The sequence below is a fragment of the Notamacropus eugenii genome, chromosome 2 (genome assembly GCF_028372415.1).
Source record: "Notamacropus eugenii isolate mMacEug1 chromosome 2, mMacEug1.pri_v2, whole genome shotgun sequence".
In the NCBI taxonomy this organism is placed as follows: domain Eukaryota; kingdom Metazoa; phylum Chordata; class Mammalia; order Diprotodontia; family Macropodidae; genus Notamacropus; species Notamacropus eugenii.
Window position 1 is genome coordinate 390,072,665 of NC_092873.1, and position 20,763 is coordinate 390,093,427.

At 39.4% G+C, this 20,763-nt stretch overlaps 1 protein-coding gene across 8 annotated transcripts in view; it reads left to right on the forward strand.

Moving 5' to 3' along the window:
- Positions 1-20,763, forward strand: part of DISC1 (DISC1 scaffold protein) — a 574,426-nt gene that overhangs the window by 59,296 nt on the left and 494,367 nt on the right. For all 8 annotated transcript variants that reach the window (XR_011975415.1, XM_072647488.1, XM_072647489.1 and 5 more), the window contains one exon: positions 12,512-13,515. Coding sequence is in view for 7 of the 8 variants with exons in the window: in XM_072647488.1 (XP_072503589.1) it covers positions 12,512-13,515 (1,004 nt within the window). In the remaining variant the exon portion in view is untranslated. The remainder of the gene's footprint in view (positions 1-12,511; positions 13,516-20,763) is intronic.

Consider the following 20,763-nt stretch of genomic DNA (forward strand, 5'->3'; position numbering starts at 1 on the left):
GTAATTACCTCGTACCATTTGAATATCAATGGATACTTAAAGAGAATTTGTTCTCTTAAGTTGGCTAAATAGGCCCCACTGTAATCTTTCTTCCTTCCATTATTAATTTCATTAGCAATTCCTTTCTTCATAGATAGGATAAAGGTTAACCAGCCCCAGTCTAGTTATTCCTAGATCCCGATAAATGGTATCTGAATTATTGGACTTCGTAATTTCTCCTTAAAAAACTGGGTGCTATTGGAGTGGGATTTGAATGTCATCTTAGACTCTGGGAATTCATAAGAAGAAAGAATTATAGAATTTCAGAAGGAAACTCAGAAGTCATCTAGTCCAATCTAGAACCAAATAGGAATTCCTAATATGGTACCACCAGTAACTGATTAAGATTTTAAGGATCACAGGGGAAAGGAAGAGGGTCCTATGTAGTCCAATTTGTATTTTCTGAAGACTCTGCATGTAAGTTCTTAGAGGACAAGATAGTTTCATTTTTGTCTTTGGGTTTCCAGTGTCTAGCACAGTATAAAACAAAAAAAATGAATGAATGAATGAATATATAAAATAAAAGGTGCTTAATTAAAGCTTATTGATTAATTGAACAGGAGTACCTTCTAGAATGTATTCAACAAGTGGTCATTCAGCTTCTTTTTGAAGACACATTTTAAGGATGGGGACTGTAAAATATCCACTACCTCCAGAAGCGGCCCATTCTACTTTTTTAGCAATTCTAATAATTCAAGACTTTTCCTTAAATAGAACTTAAATTTGCCTCTCTAGAACTTTCACCCATTGCTTTTCATTCTGCTTTTTTTAATTCTACAGTGGAATAAAAAAAAATTAAGCCCTTTGATAAAATGCCTCTTAATGCAAAGAACATTGGATACTTACTGAGTTTGGGGACCTGGGTTCAAATCCTGCCTTGGTTAACTACTAGCTTTGCAACCTTCTGTCTCTCTGAGCCACAGTTTCCTCATCTGAAAAGTGAGGAACTTGTATAAATGAGCTCTAAAGTCTCATCCTACTCTTAATCTATGATAACTGAAGTAGGATCTCAGACTTGGTTATATTGAGGGCAAATGTCTCTTGTAATTGATGTTTAGTCTTTTTCAGTCATGTCCCCATTGTGACCCCATTTGGGATTCTCTTGGCAAAGGTCCTGGATTGGTTTGCCATTTCCTTCTCCAGCTCATTTTATAGATGGGGAAACCAAGGCAACAGGATTAAGTGTCTTGCCCAGGGTCACATAGCTAGGAAGTATCTGAGTCAGATTTGAACTCAGGAAGATAAGTCTTCAGGTATCCTATCCACCAAACCACCTAGCTGTCTCAGTGTTAATTGAGTACCACCATAAAATGGAAAGTGAATAGCGTTGGCACCATCCCGGTCCCTCAATACCAATATTACAACAGGGTTCTATGGTAATTAGAAAACCCCTTCATTCCTTCCCCATGGAGCCACAAAAAAAAGAGACAATTTAAAGAGCAACAGTGTAGTGTCAGTCTGAGGTCAAGTCTTTGAAGTGGCAAAAACCTTGGACGTAGGCTTAGATTCTGAATAGTATGAAAAATCTATATACGGAGGAAACATCCATCAAAGATGCAAGAGAATTAATTGTTCTGCTGTACCAAGTGATGACAGTTTGCTATCATATTAATAAACACATTGTCAAACTTGGCATGCAAAGCAAGGCATTTAAAAAGCCGTGGAAATAAGACCGTGCATAAAATATGGTATTAAAAAGGTAACTGTGAACTTTACAGATGGCATTAGGATGAAAAAATGCCATCCTTAACTACAGTTGGATAGAGCTTCCCAGTCTTCACTGCAAAAAACAAGAGCAGGAATTTAAGTTGTTTAGTTGTTTTGAAATAACAACTATAAAGAGGGCTCCGTCTGGTTCATCTATTTTTTATTAGGGCAACCGTTAAAAAATTCATTAGAGAAACCCATCTGTAGCAAACAGCCCTCTTGAGGGGGTTTCAGATGGTGATAAGATGTTTTGAGTGGCACTTTACATGAAATGGAAAAGACAATTATTTACAAGAATTAACGGCGTGAGAAAGATGAAAAGATGCAAGGATTGGGGATTTAGGGCCCTACCCTTCTACACAGCCCTGTGTTTCTCTCTCAAGCACTCAGCAGTCAAGGGGATGGAGAAGTCTAGGCAGAAAGGATGTGTGCAAGCATGTCAGAGGGTCAGGCATCAATCAGGCAGCAAGGGTTATAGACTGAGAGACAGTAGGGAGCATGGCAGAGTATAGCATACATTTAGATGTCCATATTAGCAAATGAGACCAGACTGTGCCCTGAAGGAGTCAAATCCAGAACAACAGAAAGAGTCTTTTACAGTATGGGCTGAAGTTGCTAGAGTCTGAGACTGAGTCTTGCTAATCTTTTTATTGTCATAATGCTTTGTATATAGTAGGCACTCACATAATTATTTGAATGAAGAATGAATCGACAGATGCCTGAGTAGTTCACCTGGGGCTTCACTTCTGCCTCAACAGCAGCCATACATCACAGGGAACACGTGCTTCAGATTTACTAGGTGTGTGGCCTTGGGTAAGTCACTTAACCAGTTTCTGCTTCAGTTTCCTTTTCTGCAAAATGGGCATAGTATAGCAACAACTTCACAGGGTTGTTGTGAGCATAAAATGAGATAATTAACGTAAAGCTCTTTGCACACCTTAATGTATAATCTCTGTCTCTCTCTCTCATCTATGGCACAGCCTGGTGGCTCAGTGAATAAAGTGTTTGGCCTGAAGTCAGGAAGACATCTTCCTATATTCAGATCTGACCTCAGACAATTACTGGCTGTGTGACCCTAGGCAAGTCACTTAATACAGTTTGCCTTAGTTTTCCTCACCTATAAAATGAGCTGGACAAAGAAATGTCAATCTGCTCCAGTATCTTTGCCAAGAAAACCCCAAATGGGGTCAGGAAGAGTCAGACATGACTGATGTGACTGAAAAACAACAAAGTAATAATATGCAACATATGAATATAATATTTCTATTATTATTGATGTTATATGCTTAATGTAATAATTCAACAGCCCCTTCTGAAATCAGTTTTGAAATTCATGGATTTCTGACAGCTAGAGTCAACTTGAACTCCTTTCCTGATCTCAGTTCTCCAATATTTATTCGTTATTTAATCAGTTTTCTTTTCAGATAAAAAAAATTGGAGACAGAAAATTGTATCTTGTTATCTTGTTAAAGATTTTCAATACATCTGTGACATATCTGAAAGAGCTCTGGCTTTGGAATCAGATGATGTGAATTCAAATCCTGCCTTTGTCACTTACTACCTGTGTGATCTTGGCAAGTGGTTTAGTCTCAAAAGGTGCTCAATTTCTTCAAGGCAGCTGGATTCAATGGCCTCCAAGATTCTTTTCCGTTCTAGATCTGCCATTTTGGAATCCTCAAACTCCCATCCTTCAAGCCAGAGCAGAGCCCATGTTTGACATGGAAATGGTTAGAATAGAATGGACCATTGGTTACCTAAAGGCCTGATTAAAGCATTAACCACATAATGACAGTATGTGATACCTTATTATGACCCAAGGACTCAATCTTGAAAAACAGAAGAAAAGCAAACTTAGTCAATTCTATACAGAATCGCATATGTTTAAGATACCTTGTGGTGAAATTCAGTTCCAGATGACTTTGAGATTCTGTGTTAAGGCAGTCAAAAAATTGATGGTTTTTAAGTTAGGGTCAAGAATAAGAGACAGGAGTATTCTGGAGGGAGCAAAAAGATGTGTCTTTAGAAAAACCTTTCATTCACAGTCATGAGGATTAGTTTTGGGTCATGGTGTGGGTACAGATCAAGATTTAGCTCTGAGAGTGCTATCGCATTATAACAAGGCCTGGTGGGGTGCAGAGTGGACATCTGCCACCTTTTTCAGTTGCTTTTCTCATGTAGAGAAGTGAGTGACCAATCTCCTACACTGAGACAAGAGACAGATTTTTGGTGATGCCTGTTGGTTCTAACAGTTTTCCTGACATGGAGCCAGGAGAAAGATTGCAAAGTGCTTTACGTTTATTATCTCATTTGATCATCACAACAACTTGCGAGGTTGGCACTATTATTATCCCCATTTTACACATAAGAAAACTGAGGCTGAGAGAGGTTAGGTGAGTCACACAGCTGAGTCCAGCCCATCCTTGGAAATAATAATTTTGGGAGGAAGACACTAGCCGTTGAAATGAATAGGAAATGCTTCCTGTAGAATGTGACCCTTGAACTGAATCTTGAATATGTCCAAGTTGTTACAGGGGCAAGGTACATTTTAAACCTTAAGAAGGAGTATAAACTTGGATTAGCACTAATAGCCAATCTAGGATTTAACTTCCACACCTGTTAAACAGGGGGATTGGAGAAGGTGATCTTTGAGGTCATTTCCATATCCAAATTTTTTAATTCCTTGATTTGATAGATGATCTGCGCTCTGAGTTGTGCCTAGTGCCTTGTTGAAACCTTATAGGAGATAGAAAAGTATGGCATTTTAAAAAACCTTTTTGCTTTTGGTATGGATATGCATTAGGAATGGGCAGCCCATCTTTTAATGTGTAATTCTTCTATGTTCAATCCTTAGAGTCAGAAAGACCTGAATTTGAATTTTGTGTCAATTATTTTCTTGAAACTCTGTGATCTTTGGGCCAGTCATTCCATTTCCTTAAGCCTCAATTTGATGAACGGTAAAATGGATATGACATTAGCAACCCTCAAATTTTGTTGTGAGGGTCAAATGTGATTATATTTATTAGTTGTGCATGTATTTTAGGTGTAATGTGTTTTGCAAACTTTAAAGGGCTGTATAAATGCGAGTTTTTGTTGTTATGGTTGTTATGTAACACTCTTCTCTAAATAGTGAAATTCACTGCAAAGCAAACTCTGATTCTGACAGGGAGTGAGGGGTAGTGACTGATATGTCCAAAGGACATTATTATTAGACTGTTTTACCCATAAAGCAATTTCATGGCATGAAATCCTGTAGACAATGAGGTTCCAGTAGAATCGAGTTTTATTTCCTAAAATGACTGCTAAAAATATTCATGAAACTTTTGAATATGCCCCCAAGACCAGGAAATAATATCTCAAGTACTGTTTTCTTTATTTCTAGACTGAAGGATTTCACTGGTTTCATTAATTAGGGGCTGGCAGTATAGCTGGATGCAAACACAGCTGTAAAGGTATGCTTCACTGTGGCATTTCTTATTTCCAATGGCCATGCTGATACAGCAAAGTGGTGTCCATATCCTCACAGCCCTTTGAGACAAAGCCTAGAGGCTTTTTGGAAACCAGAGAGGCTGAGCTTCTGAGAGTTCATCAGTGATCTTTGGACACCTGAGATGGCCATGATAATATAGACTTGCCTGTGCCTTTGCCCACATTCTATTTAACTTTTGAACAAGGCTGAAATGTTAGAGCTGTGTAAAGTGGCCCCACCCACCAAGAACAGCTGGTGAATACCTGTGTTCTGGTAAAACAATCCACCTTTCAAAGGGATGGGTAGTATCACATTCGTGAATCAGAGATAAAGGGAGGCCAGGGGCAAGATCTGTGACAATTCCCTCATTTACCAACTAGATAGATAGACGTGAAAGAAAATAGGGGCTGCTGAGGCCCCAAAGGTCATTTAGCCCTGGTTCTTCTCACCTTTAGGTGTCATTGTTGGTGTTTCTCATGGTGGACTTCCTACTTTCTGTAAGACTGATGTTTGGATTGCTGAGGATAGTGATGCCTTCTAGTTGGAGAAGAGGTAGAATTCACCCACAGAGCATTTGATACTTAGGGAGGAATCTTAGAGGTCATGTCATCCAGCCTTTCATCCCAAATGTAAGAAAATTTGGCCTAGAGAATTGAAGTGACTTGCCCACAGTCACTCATGTAGTAATTGGCACGGCTGGGATTTCAACACAGATCCTTTGGCTCCAAATCCAGTGTTCTTTCAACCGTACCACACTAAACCATAGTACCAGCTATCCTTGGGCACAATAGCACATGATCAGTGGTACTTCCATGTTCTCCTGTTTGCATTTTGAGTCCTTAGACATATATGTGTGTGTGTGTGTGTGTATGTATATATATACATATATATGTAATGTGTATGTATGTGTGTATGATGTATATCTGATCCTGAGCTCATCCTTGGATGACTCCTGTATGCTTTACCATGAAAGCAGTTTCTGATGGCACACGAGGGGGAGAAGGGAAGAAAGAGAACCTTTTAGATAGAATCAGCCTATAGGTCTGAACACTGTCGGGAAGAGAGGCCAGCATTTTGATCCATGAGATCCTTCATTGAGTGAAGTACATTCAGCCAAGAGAGGTCAGCCTAAGAAGCCCACCCCTGGCTGCTTAGGGAAGGATATATACTAAGAAGAACCAACTTTCAGCGCAGTACTTGACATATAATAAACACTACAATAAATGTGCTGTCTATTAGTCTGTCCATCCACTTACCTTTCTATCCCTCATCTGGTTCTTTAGTAGAAGAGATGGCACAAAGACAGAATTTATCCTTGATGCCCTCCACAGACCGTATTCTCAAGAAGCATTCATCTAATGAGAGGAGAAAGGGCAGCATCACATAGAGGTTTCAGCAGCAAGTCAAGTGGGAAAGTCTCATGGTCCTAAGGGTGCAGGGGAAAGAATATACATTTTAAATGTCATTTCTCATGATAATCATATCTGTTTCTGATGTTGAGCCATTTTATGATACAGAAGACTTTGGTGCTGACAGTGTCATCTTCTGAGTGTCTAAAAGTCACAACTAAACCATAGCTGCTAAGGAGGTAGGGCTGTGGCACTCCAAGAAACATTTGCCACTTTTATCTCCGTGGTTCATGGAATAATATCTTTGGAGGCGGAGCTGGAAATAGAGCTGGTGGTCTGGGGGTCCTTGGATTTACCTGCCGACTGGTGACAGTTGGTCAGCAGCTGGTGTTGGTGATGAAAGGGAAGATGATCCCTTCTCCACAAAAATAGCCCCCTGTAGGACACAGGCTGGAAGCAGGCAGGGTGGTTTGGAAGGCATTACTGTTGTCAAGGCTCTTGCAGTCAGGGTTGTATGCTATCTTCACTGAACCTTGAGGTGAGGTAGTGGTGTTGATTTAATTTTTCTGGAATGTGCCAGCTCACATGTCTCCCTTAGGGTGCTTTTGCTGCGTCATCTAGGTTGACTTGTCTGCCTCATATGTGGTATTTGGTGAGGATAACTGAGCCCTTCTTCGAAAGGATTTTTTCCTAGGGTGATGACTGTGGGGGCCAGGCTGGAAGTAAGACTGGTGGTCCAGGAGGTACTGCTATTCCCATAAAATAATAGATTGGATAATGCGTATCATCTGAAAAGAGTACAGATAAAATAAGGGAACATTGAGATACCTATTTTAAAAACAACAATATAGTTGGGTGTGAAATTTGCATACTTATTGGGTTTTACTTAACTTTTTTTCCTTGTTGCAAGGATTATCTTTAGGGGAAGGGGGACATTGCAGATCAGGAAATTATTGTATGGTAAAAACCAAGCAAACAAACAAACAGAAGGCATCAACGACATTTTAAAACAAATAAAACCAACCACACTCTCCCTCAAACAGACCCAAATCCAACACCAGGTAGTCTATAACAGAGAGACAAGAATGCAAAGATTGAATCAATCCTCCAATATAACATAAAATGGATTTGAATTTAAAAGTGAACGTATAATTTCAGGCAGTGTTAGGGAGCTACTTTCCCTGGAGAAATAGGGGGCTGAATGTCTTTATTCCCCTAGGTTGCAGGGATATAGAAGTGGAAAGATGAGTACGAATAGCTTTCTGTTCCACTTATCTGCTCTGTGATCCAGGTAGTTTAATGCAACCAATTGACTCTATCCCAGCTCTCTCTGCTCTTCTGCTCTCTTGTTCTCTATTCCTTTATTATTTTGGGTTTGGATTTTTACTCACTAGAAAATCTTGTCCTCAGGGCTTTGCTGCTCCAGATCTTACCCTGGTGAACCTTCTTGATCAGGGGGTTTGGCTCTTAGAAGCCAGACTATGCTGAAGAAACTGGGTTGTAACCCAAGACTACCCCACCCATCACCAAATTCTGGTCATGTAGGCTCAATCTTTATATTTTGCTTAGTTAACATGGTTGGTTTATTTGCAGTCCAAAAAAATTCTGAGTGATCCTTCCTTCCTTCCTTCCCTCCTTCCTTCCTTCCTTCCTTCCTTCCTTCCTTCCTTCCTTCCTTCCTTCCTTCCTTCCTTCCTTCCTTCCTTCCTTCCTCGTGTGAACACCTCATAGGTAACTGATTTTAAAAGAGGTTTTTGGAACTCTTGCCTTGACGATCTATGGAGGATCAGACAAAATTACTTCAGTGAATTATTTTCTACATGGAATTATTCTCTTAACCTCAGTAGACCTTTAAATGTTGCTGGCACTTTGATAAATTTTTAAAAAAAGAAGCCAAAGGACATATAGATTTCATTGGATTGTTATTTTCCATGATAAGCAAAGCAGCTCAGCAATTCCTTTCATAATTAAATCCAGAGTCCAATTTTCATTTCCTTTTGGATTCATTATTTTTAAAGGTATTTTCCCAAGGTTTTTCTCTTCTTTCTTTCTTTTCTTGTTTTTGAGGGGGAGGTAAGGTATGGTTAAAAGGTTAAAATTACCACCTTATTCTAGGCCTTTGTTACCTCAAGCCTAGAGTGTTGTGACAGTATTTTAAATCAGGTTTCTATGACATTGTCACAGTGTCAGGAAGTTCCAAGAGGGAAAAATTTCCCCCTGCAAAGGACAAAGTGCCCTTCACTGTGCCTCCCTCTCAAAAAGCGTCTGCTACATCCTCAGAGAGTGGGATACTCTGCTAGAGATCTCCATCATGTTGAAAGAAAGGGCCCTTTCCTCTGAGGAAGTTACAACATTCTCTTGGGCTGCTGCCTAGGATCCCTAGCTTTATAAAGAGTAAGCCTAGCAAACACTAACAGTAAGAGGGTTCTATGGAGAGGGTAGGACCAATTGAATAAAATTTTACCCTCTGAGGGTAAAAGCTTTTAAAATAGCTTCAGACACTCTCAGAACAATTTCTCTTCTAGACGGTTCTCCTGGTTTGTGGGAGACTTTGTCAGAAGTTCCCTTGGACTTAGTGGATCAGAATCCTCTCTCTGTATCTCACTTGCTGTATCTGCCTGCCTTGGATTTTTCTATCTAGTCTCTGTCCTGGTTCATTTCTACTCTGCCTTGACTAACTTTGGTTCTAATTGTCCACTTGATCTGTGACTGTGACTACTGCTTATTTTAGCTCTGTTTCTAACTAGCTGTGAGTCCTTAGGGAAGTCATTTCACTTCTGAGATTCTCAGTTTTCCTCTATGTAAAAAAATGAGGGCTTTAAAGTAGAATGTTTCTAATTTTTCTTCTGATCCTAATATTGTGAGATTCTTTGCACTCTGTGCTCTGGACAAAAAGACTGATTCTCTTGGAGGGCTGCTTGCAGTCCTTCCCTCCTCTTCCTCCCAAGTCTAACACATCACCTTCAGGTTAACGTTGCTAAAAACACACTACTTTGCAAATGTCATCCCCTTGCTTAAAAAAAAAAAGTGTTCATTATATCCCTTCTGCTTGTAGGGGTACACTACAGACTGCTCCAGTATTTGAGACCTTCCATGATCTCACCCCTACCTACCTTTCCAGGTTTATTTCATGCTACTCTTAGACGTATTCTCGGCTTCAGCCAAACTGTTCTCTTCATTTTCCCCTAAGTACACCATATGAATGGAGCCATATGGATATACCGTATGAATTTTTGTGCCTTTGTTCATGGAATCATTCCTATCTTGGAAGACCTGCATGTAGTAGGCACTTGATAAATGTTTACTGAAGGATTGGAAGGTCCCTTTGAACTCCTCTCAATTTACCTAAATCCTGCCCTTCCTTCAAGGCCCAGATTTAATCCCATTTGTGCCGGCTCCTCAATGTTTACTTTCTGTTTTTGAAATCCTGTAGCATTTACTACATATATGTATATATATACATATATATGTATATATATACATATATATGTATATATACACATATATATGTATGTATGTATGTGTGTGTATATATACATATATATAATTTATTGGACATGTAGCATATTCCTTTGTAATATTACTTCACAGAATTGGAATTTGAGAGTTGGATGGTCTCTAGAGTTTATCTCATTTAGCTTTATAAACTTCATGCAGGTTTCTTCCATACAACATTCCCCATACGTGATCATCTAGCTTCTGCTTGAAGACTTTCATTGACAAGGAACTCACCTCTTCCAAAGAAGTTCACTCAACTGTTGGATAGCTCTACTTATTGGAAATAAATTTCTTACATTGACCCCAAATCTGATTGCTTATTGCTTCTAAACATATATATGTTTATATATGTTCAAGCTTTCACTTCTGGAGGAATACAGAATGATTCTAGTCTTTTTTTTTTGAGGGATGACTCTTCAAATAAACTTTACAAGTATGAGATTGAGGTGACATGACTAGATTATTGTTCATTAAAAAAAATTAGGGGCTTTAGTGAACTGCAAGTTAATAAGAATCAACAGTGTGATTTTTGTGGTTGAGTCATTTCAGTTGTATTCAACTTTGTGACTCCATTTGGAATTTTCTTGGCAAAGATACTGGAGTGGTTTGCCATGTTGATAAATAGGAGAGAATTCATTGGAGAACAATTGGGAGGATGAGGGTCTTTAGAAACATGCTATATGAGGATATTTAGTTGCACATACACCAAAAGATCCAAGTATTTGCAGGGCCATTTTATGGAAGAGGGGTTACTTTTATTTTACTTGGTCCCAGTGGGGTAGAAACAATGGGCAAAAGTTGCAAAGAGGCAAATTAGGACTTGTAAGTAAAAGCTTCCTACCAAACTGTGGTGCAGCAGGTAGAGTGCTAGGTTTGGGATGAGAAGACCTGAGTTCCAATTCTGGTTCTGCCTGGTGAGGTTGGATAAGTCAATCAGCCTCCTCTCTAGGCTTTAGTCCTTAATTTGTAAAAGGAAGAGGTTGGATTAGATGGACTTTACATTTTTCTCTAGCTCTAAATGAATCTATGAACTTGTAAGCTTATCCAAAAGTGTAATAGGTTGCCCCAGAGCATAGTGGGTTTTCACTCATTGGTGTTCTTCCAGCAATGGCTGAAAGGTATATTGTATACTATATTCTTGCTAGGGTATGAATTAGATTAAGATGACCTCTGAAGTACCTTCCAGCTTTGAGATTCTGTTATTTGGTGTGATTCTGTGAAATAATGGACTTCACTTACCATGTGTCTTGAAGTCTTCTCTCCCTCATCCTGATTTTCTTCACTTGATATTTGTATAAAATATTCCTTTATCACTCTGGCAGCCTTCTGGATGCGCTCCAGTTTGTCAATGTCTTTCCCAAAGTGTGGTTCTCAGAACTGGACATGTTATTTCTGGTTTGGTTTTTTTTTCACGTATAATAATATATTTATTTTGTGATTTCCAATTCTCTTTCCTCACAACAATCCTGTGTTGTTAATATAAGTGTACCCATTTTCCAGATGTGGAATCTGAGACATATACAGGGCTAGTCGCAGCAGACCAAGGATTCAACCTCAGGTTGTTAGACTCTAAGTGCCCTCTCTACTGTCCCGAGTTTCTTTTCAGAAAGGTACTAAAGCCAGAGGGCTCTCAGTTTAAGTCTTACTTCTTATACTCTGGTCAAAAATCTTAACTTTTCTATGTTCTAGGAAACTCTAAGATTAGAATCTGCAAATGTGGTATTGTTTTTAATTGGAAGAGGGAGTTTACTCTTCTGGGAGTTCCTTATACCAGTGCAATTATAAGTCCAGTCTCTATCCCCTACTCTTGCTACCATCACCTTACATTTTATTGCTGTTCCAAACTTTTCACTTAATGTCTTCTATTTCATTTGAATTTCTTAAGTGTGATTATGCAAGACTTGAAAATTTGTGTCTGCTCTGTGGCTTTCAAGTCCTGCCCCAACACTGTACAAAGAGCCAAACTTTTAGGTAGGACATGATACATAATACAAAAGGGTAATATAACCCTGAGTTAGAGAATCTCTTCTATAATGGCATCTCTGAATATGAAAATCAAGGTACATAAATCGGTGGTCATATATGCTTCTATCACTAGTTCTTTGGTCTATAACTAGTTGCTGGTTATTTTAGTGCTAGAATAGGGGAGAAACCTGGAGCTTCAATAATTGAATTGAATAATGTTGTATTTCTGCATGTTCTGAAGCAGAGAGTTTCAGAAAATGTTTAAATAAGAGCACAAAGTTGTAAGATGATCATATTGGGTAACATTCATTATTTGTACACCTTAGTATCTAATCTATGCCAGGTGGTACCAAGGTATGGGATATATAAGGGGAGGGTTGTCCTCTGTGACATCTTCCCCCAAAGCTTAAGGAATCCTCACCCTCCCCAAGAGTAGTTTTAGCTAAGACCAGTGGATTAACAGGGTCATTTTCTTTCTTTTTCTCAGGTAAGCAGGACCAGTTGCTGCCTACTGGCTCCTTTCAGAAGAAGAGGTTGGCAAGAAGGCCTGGCTATATGAGGACGGATATCAGGCCACGGATAGAATGCCTTTCTGCTATAGCTCACTCATCCTTCAACCTGAAGGAGCTTGACCATGGCAAAGACAATAGAATGGCTGAACTCAAGACCTGCACCATGGCCAGACCAGGAGACTCTGATTTGAGAAGAAAGAGTTTCAACTCCTCATCTGGGAATCCCATTCTCAAGGGCAACAAGATCATAGGGCATAGTATACTGGGAAATTTCTGGTCTCAGACAGGGTCAGGTACCAAATGGACCAACAGTGTAACTGATCTTACTGGTTCCTGTGCCTCTGTTTGTTTGGAAAATTTTCTATCCCCATATAGGCCTGAGGCCTCCCTGGCCCCTTGGGAGGTGGCTGGGGGTGTCAGAACTCAGGGCCCTGTGGTACAGAAGGAAGCAAACAACTCCTGTGACCAAGTAGGGTGCCAGCAGACCCCTACAGCCCCACCTAGCCCTCAAGATGTCTTTAACTCAAGTTTTAGTTTCATACGGCTCTCTCTCCAATCTGCTGGGGAGCGAGGAGAGGCCGAAGGTTGCCTCCCTGCAAAGGAGGTAGAGCCCGCCTGTCAAAGTCCCACAGAGGTACAAGCAGAAAATACCAGTGTGAATGTATCTATCAAAAGGCAGGGCAGTTCAGGAATCTGTGAGGACCAGAGGCCCATCTCTCAACCTTGCAATTGCAGGACTGCCCAAAGCCCTCTGGGCACACCCCAAGCCAGCAATATCCATCCTGAGAAGGAGGCTTTTTCACTCAAGGATACTGATGCAGCCATCTCCTGTTCCCCAGATTCCTCCTCCATTGACTCTTTAGTTACCTCAGGTTATGAGAGCAACGTTATGGCGAGTGATCACAGTTGGGACGCCCTGGTCGAGAAATATGAGCCGGTGCTGATGGACTGCCTTCTGAGTAACCGCGCTGTGCTGAAGGTTGGTGTTTCCTTGGTGTGTGTCTGTGGAAGAGGTGAGGGTGGGGTTGGGAACAGGTCCTTCAGTGGTTAGACCAAAGCCAGATTAACCTACTGGGGGAAAGGCAGGGAATGATTGTGTGTTGGGGCTATGTGATTCTCCTTTGAGAGATTTCATTTAGACCTGAGATTTGATCCTTCCTAGGATTCTTCCAGATTCAGTCACTCCTTAAGGGAGTTGCTACATGTTTTTTTCCCCCACTTTCTCCTTCAGTGATGCTTTTATCAGGCTTCTAGAATACTGAAAGTCTAAGTTAATCAGTAACAGCCCTAAAGTCATTTAAATAATGGAAGGTCCTCTAGACAAAGGTGTCAGACTTGGGGCCTGCCAACAACTTGTGCTGCCTGAAACAGATTAAAATATAATTCATAAATGTTCAGCAAAATAAATAAAAATATAGATGGTTTATAGTTTAGAAGTCTTTACCACCAAGGACTAGAGAGTGGTAGAAGTAAAATCCTAATCCCTACCCCCTTGTAAGTTAGGCTAGTTTTTCCTTAAAGGGAGGTCACTTTGGAGACTTGGTTGGCTCAGGGACTGAAGGCTCAGCATGTTGACATCACTTCCATGTTGACTGAGTACAAAACACCCACAAAAAGCTCCAGGTACCCTGTTTGATACTTTACTGGTAAAAAATGATGGGTATATCAAGCAGTGCAGTGTCACTGTGAAATCAAATCAAGGTAGCTTCAGTGACTGTTCTTGTTGAATGTCCTTTTCCTGCTATGGCTAATTAAATCTCCTTTTCTTAACTGTTGAATGATTTTGAAATGTCTCCTTTTGTTCCGATATCCAATCTATGCTATCAGGAAACTGGCCTGAGTCAGGCCTGTCCAGAAACATCCTGGTTAGAACTTGGAAATTTTGGCAGTTTGGGTCCTGGGAATACCACTGATTCAATTAACATTCTGGTCAGTGTGATGTAACTGCTCCAAAGTGCCAAAGAAATAAACAGATTGGCACTGGGTTGCATTCTGGTCTTACAACTTTTGTGAGAATGGTAGAGTAGATGATGTTCCTTCATAGTCTGGTACGACAAGAAGGCAAGCCATAATGGAACTTACCAAAAATGTCAATACCCCACTTGTTTAGAAATACCTAGTGCATATGGTCCTAACTGTTGAAATAGGCAAGCCATGAATATGCATGAATGGACTGAAGATGTGAATACTTTCATTATACAAATGCACTGTATATCACAACCAAAGTAGAAACATATCTTACCAGTATTAGGGAAGGGCTTCATTCTCCTTTCAACCAATAATATGTTCTGCTCCAAGTCACACAGCAAAGTACTACTGGCCAGTGAATGGCAATCGTAAAGAATAATTAAGCCTTGATTGAATAAAACAAGAGATGAAATTGAAGAACTATTAAAATCTGAAGAGGGAAAAGTTGAAGAACCTGAGGTCATTGAAAATCTGCACTAATAGCCAACTCCAGAAAGTCTAGTTAATAATGGAACACATCAAAACAATACCAATATCTCAAATGATTTTGAATAGGAGATATAATGAAATTTTAAAAGTCTTTTTTGAGTTGAACATAATCTGTCTAGTAGCCCAGTTATAGTGAGTAATTTTATAATTTATATAAGAGCATATATAATTATATATGATACATATGTATGATCTTATGTATAATATATCTAACATATGTAGCTATAATACATGACATGTAAGATCTTATATATATAAGAGTAATTATATTTCTATATTAACATTTATAATCAATATATTTATATATAAATTATGTAAGAGTCATTTAGTGATCAATGTAGATTATGCAAGGAAATGGTCGAAAATGAGCAAGAATGTAAAAAATTTAGCTCCTACGAAATAGTTAGCCATAACCACATTGCCAGGATTACATATCTGAAGATCATTCTCTTTCTTGGAATGATAGAAGAGAAATTCTTATCCCACCTATACCTTGAAATATTCTGGAAGATTCAACCTATGAACTGGACTACCATCACAGACCAAACTGTTAATATTGATAATATTACAGATAATATTGATCCATAAAAACTTAAAAAGAATTAAATAGATCTTATCAGTCTAACAACTTATACTTTCCAAGCTACAGGAAATGACTGCTTTTTAAAATACAGAGACCTACCAGAGGAGATCGTCTTGTACAGGAACAGAATGATGCACATATCATCCCTGTTGTACTGTGGGTTAATGGAGACACACTGAAGAGGCTTTCATTTATCCTACAAAGCATGAATTTACATCCTAATTATTTTATCAGACTATAAAAACAGTTCTTTTTTTCTGTTAAGCGTTAAAAATAAAAAATACCAATCCTCTTGTTGGGATATTGATCACATCACCCTGAATACAGAGAGCTTTTGATAAGCAGAAGTTGGGAAGCCTTTAAGCAAATTTGAGTACTTGGAGGAGTGACAGGGTTAATGGCATTAAGATTTGTCTCAGGAATGTTTTTATCTGAACCCTATTGGAAAAAAGTTGAGATGATTATGATGCTAGGAATTAACGATGATGATGACAATACCTTGTGCCAGCGTAACTCCCTAACTTTTTCTAAGGGCCTTCACATCTATTTTTTCCACATGGTTTAATGAAAAGAGCATTGCATTAAATCTGCTAAAAGAGTGGGAGACTCAGAAGGAGCCACAGGTTCAATTCCTATTCTTATGTGACAGGCATTGCATATACAAAGACAGAACCAAAGTCGTTTTACCCTTAAGTAACTTTCATTATTTTGGGGGAGACCACATGTGAATAAAAAAGTATATGAAAAATTTGCATGTTGTGAATTTGGGGAAGGAAGATTCTAATGGTTAGGATTCATGTAGAAGGTGATTGATCTGAGGCTTGAAGAAAAATGGAGATTTTAGGAAATGGACATGATGGAAGTGCGTACAATCCAGGGACAAAGTGTAGCTAATGCAAAGGTACCAAGGTAGTATGGGGTATATGGGGTATTCAGGGAGGACTAGCACCTCTGGGATGAGGGCTTGCTGAGCCCATTTCAAAGCTGCTCATCTACTTTTGGTGTTGATCTTTTATCCAAGTTTCACTTGTGACTCCAAGAAGCTATAGTATATGTGGTGGCCACATCCTGGTAAAACTATGTTGGCAGATGGGCTAAACCAGGTTGGAGATAACCAACAGCTCACAAACCTCATCAGTGAGTTTGGGCATTATCTACCCCAAGCATGTGATTTCCCAGAATGGAATGGGCAGATAAGAAAAATTTGTTCCAACAGCCATGAAGGCAAGGCTATGGAGACCTTAGAATTTAGACATCAAAAATTCTAAGGTAATCCACTGGCCAGTTGTCTTGACTTTTTGTCTTGCCACTGAAGTTAGATGATTCTGGAAGAGAGAGTGAGGTTGATGACTTTGTGCAACTCGGCCTTACTGAAAGTCAATTCACAAGCAAGTCAAGACATAACCTATGATGTCATTGGTCCTCTTTGAAAAATCAAAGGGAAACCAAGATAGGAGATGGAATTTTATACATGAAGAACAGTGAGATAGTAAATTTGGCTAGACTGTAGCATGCCTAATGTACACAGAATGTATAGTAATGCCTCAAAAAGTAAATTGAGGTCAGGTTGTATAGGACTTTCAAAGCCAAAGTAGTTTATATCTAGAGGCAACAGAAAACCCTTTCAAGTTGATTAAGTAGGGGAGTATCTTTTAAGTAGTGTCAGAACTGTATGAAAATATTACTATGACAACATTATTTTCACAATATTAGGAAGGTACGTAGGTATGAGGTATTGGCAGTTTGGGATGGCATAAGATTTAACATGCTTGGTTGATATATCTTTTAGAGGCTTGGGATAAATATCTCTTAATTAGAACGTTACTGGGGAAATCAGCGAGTAAGATGAGGGACTTGCCCTTTTTGAAGAATTATGTTTTCATTCATGACAAAAGCAAGTGCATGTGTTTTGTGTATGTATGTATAGACATAATCTGTAGCATTGACTTTGGATAATAGCATATAAAGCTGGAAGGGACCTTAGGAATCGTATAGTCCAGTTTTTGTGTCATGGACTTCTTTGGCATTTTGTTAACATCTATGGACTTCCTCTCAGAATAATGTTTTTAAATGCACACAGTAAAATACATAGGATTACAGAAAACAAACCTAATTGTATTTAAATATAGTTATCAAAATATTAACAAAAGAACTCAAAGAAGTTTACACTCTAGTTTGAGAGCCCTTGATCTAGACCAACTCCAGCACTGCAGATGAGGAAACTGAGACCCAGAGAACCTACATGGCTTTCCTGTGGTCACTCTGGTAGGAAGCAATCGTCAAAATTTGAACCCAGTTCCTCTGATTGTACTCCTCATACACTGGGTGAAAGTGTCTGAAAACAGTGTTTTGTACATAGTGGATACTTTGTAAATGTTTATTGAATGGGGCAGAAGTAGGAGAAGGGGGTTATTGATGTTCCTAAAAAGTCCTCCCTGTTTTACTTTCAGCTGTCCAGCTCAGCCCCCAACATCCTGGCCCCAGTCCCTGCTTGCTTTGGTCTCCATGGTCAGGGAGCCAGAAGCCTCATTCCCACCAGAGGGAAAATGTTGACTGTGGCTTGGTTCTGTAACTATGACCATGTGCCACAGATATTGACTTGATAAGCATTTGGGTTGAGCACTCAGATAATAAGAGTTTGATCTGGGAGTCAGTTACACAAATGAATGAAATTTCAACTGACTGTGCAGCTTAATTTTCCCTCCTTAAAATGGCAGTTAAAAAGCCCAACAACAACACTATTTTCAAAGGCAGGAGAGTGATTTTAAAAAAAAGTCATTGCCAGTTCAAGAGCTGACAAAATGAGGAAAAAGTAATAATATTTCCATTGCTTTTGACAACCTCTTTCCCCAGCCTCCACTTCCTTTTCCTCCCCCGCTCTTATCCCTTCTGCCTAACAACAAATCCTAAGTCTTCCAAGCAAACAAAAAACTTACCTTGGCAACAGCTCAAGACTATGAGATTTGGCATGAAGGAGACTGGTGACATCAGCCAGATTTCCCCTTCTTTTCCAATCCTCTTGTTGGGATATGGATCACATCACCCTTAATACAGAGAGCTTTTGATAAGCAGAAGTTGGGAAGCCTTTAAGCAAATTTGACTACTTGGAGGAGTGACAGGGTTAATGGCATTAAGTTAGCATTTTTGGATCAAAAGTTGAAGCTGGGGCGTGGCGGAGTGTGTGTGTGTGTGTGTGTGTGTGTGTGTGTGTGTGTGTGTGTGTGTGTGTGTGTGTGTGTGTACACGTACGTATGTGTGTGTATGCAGGGGGTTGGCGGCTTAGTTTGGAACAGCAATGTCCGTGGAACGAGGAGGCTGCTTCAATTCACCTCTAATTTAGTACTTGATTAATTTAGTTATTTAGAAACATATGTAAGGTTAATACAATACATGGTCATATTTCTCCTCTGCCCCTACCATACCTTTCCCCCTTCAGATATAAATTTTAAAATGAGTAGATTATAACTTAAATGGCCAAATACTGCTAAGCCAACCACAATTTAACCTCCTTGAAAGGAAGTTTGCATGGTTGAGTGGATAGAGAGTCAGTAAGCCTGGGAGTCAGGAGGGTTCAAATTATGCCAACATGATCTTGACTTTATGTTTTTGGTGGGAGGAAGAACTTTCATAAAGGACAAAGAATAAATATGGAAATAATAAAACACAATGTGGAGTCTTGGTTAAAGGACTGGTTTGGGTGTCAGGAATATATGGGTTCAATATATGGGCAAATCATTTAACATCTGCTCTCTCTAGGACCCTAAGTTACAAAATTGTTGCTCTACGTTGATAGAATGAACTTCCATGTTGGCAGTTCCCTCTTCTGAGGAAATCACAGGTGCAGATTGCCCTCTCCCCCAATTCAGCAGCAAAACAAAACCCTTTTAAGTTACTGGGAAATCCTCTCCTCTTGCCTGTTTGCTGTTAAGATTTGGTTATGAGTCTTTCTGTAGCAATAACTTGTGAGAACGCTTTACAGTAACACTTTATCTGCTTTTTATATTTCACAACTCTGTGATGGATTATTCCTACTCTCATTTAGAGCTGAGATAAATGAGACCCAGAAAATGACAGTCATTTTTAGTACGCAGCAAGGATGGGGGAGGACCAGGATGACCAGTTTTCCTGTTCTCGTCCTTTGAAGTTGTTGCCTATCCACAGTCTCTGCCTGACTCTATGGAGCACATCGGCAGCGAGACAAGGAAGGGAGACGGAGTTGCTTTATTATTTGTCTTTGTCTCATGTAACAGCCTTTACCAAGCAGCCTGATCAAATAAATACCGAGGTGTCAGGATGCCTGCCAGAGCTGGCAGGAGTGGTAAGCTACTGTGTCTCAATGCCCTTCTTTTAGAAAAGTTGTTCAGAAAGGACTTTTTGAGATTCAGAATTTGTCCCAAAGAAAAGTAAACAAAAAGTCATCCCAACTCTCCTCCAGCTAATTTGACCTTTATTCTATCAAATGATGCACATAAAAGTCCTTTGGATTGAAATGGTACTTTATATATCCTTTGACTGTAATAGCTTTTTACAGTGATTTTTTCCCCCATGGTCTCTTCTAATTATTAAATCTTCCTTACCCTTCTTCTTGGATAGGTATATTTGTCTTGGGAATATAATATTCAATAATATCCGGTATCATATTGGGGTGTGTGGCTAATAATAATTGACCTTGATATAGCACTTGAAAGTTTATAAAGCACTTTACATTCGTGATCTCATTTAATTCACAGCAGTATAGTGACATTGTTGTCATGCTGCCACAGGTGTCATCATCCATATTTTATGGATGAAGCAAAGATGCTCAGACTAGGTAAGTAACTTGCCCACAGTCACAAAGTGTCAGAGGCTAGATTTGAACCTAGGTTTGATCTTGAGCCCAACTACACCACCTGCTTGCTACAGATATCTTCCTAGGGCCATTAGTAGGAATTCCATTCAGGGAATATGTAGGTTAAAAAGAAACACTGAGAAATGGCCAGTGGAGGCATAAAGATGAAGGAGGGAGAGAGAGCCCTTTATCTCAAGTTCAACTCTTTCCCATTGGGATGTGGAGTCTTACAGAAATGTAGAAGGCACTATTTGAGTGCTCTCTCTCTCTCTCTCTTTCTCTTTCTCTCTCCTTCCTTCCTTTTTTTCCTTTTCCCTCTCCCTCCCTCCTCTTTCTCCTTTTCACTAATTATTAGGGAA